This window comes from Limulus polyphemus, unplaced genomic scaffold (assembly GCF_000517525.1).
Source record: "Limulus polyphemus unplaced genomic scaffold, Limulus_polyphemus-2.1.2 Scaffold7276, whole genome shotgun sequence".
NCBI lineage: Eukaryota > Metazoa > Arthropoda > Merostomata > Xiphosura > Limulidae > Limulus > Limulus polyphemus.
In genome coordinates, this window is record NW_013672886.1 from 15,348 (window position 1) to 17,887 (window position 2,540).

Here is a 2,540-nt window from a genome sequence, read left to right on the forward strand (position 1 = left end):
CGTGCCGCTGTTCCACGGGGAGACTACCAGACGTGTGTGGATACCACAAGAGTTGATTCTTTTAAATTTATCTGGACGGTTTTTGTAAAATATATCTTACATAATATTTAAACATCCATATTAAGTTCAATATATTTCGACGTTTATCTAAGGTAAAGTGATAAAACAAGACCAATGTAATCTTGATGATACTTAATATTAAGTTATTTTATTCCTCGTCGTGATGAGTAACAACAAATAACAAATCAAAGTATAACATATACGACTGTTTGTCTTTTAGTACTACAACATGACAACTCGGCCCATAAAAAGGATGATCCCACTTCTGTTGTCACGGATAAAGAACAAGAAAGGTCTATTAATAGTTAACTCTAAGGATTTTCGTCTATTGCCGAGCTGAACAACGCTGTTTGCTGCCGCCACCGTGCCTTCTTCGCTTACTTGTATCACAGTTTGATGAATAATCTCTTCCACGTGCAAGTCACGTTTTCCGGTGATTCCAGAAAAGTCAGCCTTAATCTCGCTAAACGCTAACCGCATGCCAATGTTCTTCAGAGCTTCTTTCATTTTGTGGTTATATTTTAATTCAAATTTAGGTAAGCCAACTCTAACTTGTTCAGATGTCATGTGGGCTAAGATGTCATCCAATATAGCTGTCGTAAGCCCCTTTTCCACAGTCTTTAGGTCACTGTTCGTTGATGGAAGAAGCACTATAAAACTTAGTTCTTCGTCAGTGTAAGGTAAGCTTACAGCATAGGTACCAAGCTTTGGATACTCAGCATAGGAAGCATTGAACGTCTCGTGCATAATCGGAACCACAACCTCTTGACCGTTTTCAGTGGTAAAAACTTCCTCTTGCGTGTTTTTAGGGTCAAATTGTTTCAGCCACTTCCCCTTGAAATAAACACCGTTTAGCAACAATAGCTTAGTGGTTTTCGACGGCGAATCTCTCAGGAGATTTTGGATACTGCTCTTAGAAGCCCAGTAGCCCCATGCGTTAGCCCACTGCAAAACCGTCTCAGGGTCTGTGAAATTTACCTCTTTTAAAGAGGATTGATAATAGTCTTCCAAACCATCTGAGTAAGATTTGGAAATGGTGTATCCTTTGTGAATGAGCACTGCGTTTACACTGCTGAGTTGGTACTGTTCCTGGATGCTGTTGATTCTACCCTGTTCCTTTTTGAAACCGTTATGAAGAAACTCACCTTCGATCCCCAGAGTGCGATAACCTAAAACTTCTTCCATTTCTTGAGCAGTACCACCAGCAGCACCTAGATAAGCCATCCCCAAAGACACGGATAAGCTCCAAGGTGAGATAAGAACATTATTTTTCCTATCCAGTGACTTCAAGAGATTTAGTGCAAACTGATTGTTAACTTCGACCACTTTTGCATCTTCCTGTTCTTGCAACACAACAAAACCACAGAAGACAGAGACAAGGATGGTCCAAAACAGCACAGCGTCCATGTTGACGTCCGCCTAAAGAGAGAAAAGTATGTTTAAAAACATCAAAATTTACTGCTAGATAAACTGTATAGTAATTAATAATACTGTCTAGAAATAACAAGCGTTTACAGCCCAGTTTGCCCCTGAAGAAGAAAGGTCCACCTTTCGAAAGCGCTCGTGTTATATGATTTTTATCATTTTATATTACATCTTGATCGTATGGGTTTTTCTGACTACTTGAATTTACGGACTTACAATGCTAAAATCCGAGGTTCGATTCCCCGCGGTTGACGGTTTGCTCTATAAAAACAAGTACAAATATGAATGATAAATATCTATCAGTTGGAATTGTTATCGCCCTCTATCGGTAATATTTTGAGTGACTTTCGTACGGAATTATTAGTAAATATTTCTCAAAGGTTAGAATAAAAGCTCTCTACCTTTAAACCCTAAAAATAATCACAATTATAACGAATCAAGAAAAATTTAGAAACTAAGGAAAAAATCAAAACATTACCGAAAAACAAACTCAATTCCTGGTCACACTTCAAAAATCCGTGAATAAGAAAGAACTATCGAAGTTTCTAAGACGAATTGACTTCACTAACTGAATAGAAGGAACTAGAAACAGTGACGATAATAATAACAATTACTTTAGTGACATCGTAAACAGTCGTATACCAGAAAAATCCAGAAGTTTAAAATCACGTGCTTCTTTAAAATTCTCTACCAGTTCTTCAGATTTCTTTGTTTTAGAACAAAGCCACATTAGGCTGTGTCCACCGTGGGGAATCGAACCCCGGATTTTAGCGTTGTAAGTCCTCTGTCCCACCGGGAGACCAGTTCGTCAGATTTCTTTGTTTTAGAACAAAGCCACATTAGGCTGTGTCCACTGTCCACCGTGGGAATCGAACCCCGGATTTTAGCGTTGTAGATCCTCTGTCCCACCGGGAGACCAGTTCGTCAGATTTCTTTGTTTTAGAACAAAGCCACATTAGGCTATCTCCTGTGTCCACCGTGGGAATCGAACCCCGGATTTTAGCGTTGTAGATCCTCTGTCCCACCGGGAGACCAGTTCGTCAGATTTCTTTGTT

The 2,540-nt window shown here is 39.3% G+C and overlaps 1 protein-coding gene across 2 annotated transcripts in view; it reads right to left on the minus strand.

Moving 5' to 3' along the window:
- Positions 1 to 179: 179 nt before the first annotated feature.
- LOC106474488 (serpin B6-like) overlaps positions 180 to 2,540 on the minus strand; it is a 3,409-nt gene continuing 1,048 nt past the window's right edge. For both annotated transcript variants that reach the window (XM_022402797.1, XM_013935183.2), the window contains exon 2: positions 180 to 1,479. In XM_022402797.1, coding sequence (XP_022258505.1) covers positions 283 to 1,467 — 1,185 coding nt within the window. In that variant the 5' untranslated portion in view covers positions 1,468 to 1,479 and the 3' untranslated portion in view covers positions 180 to 282. The remainder of the gene's footprint in view (positions 1,480 to 2,540) is intronic.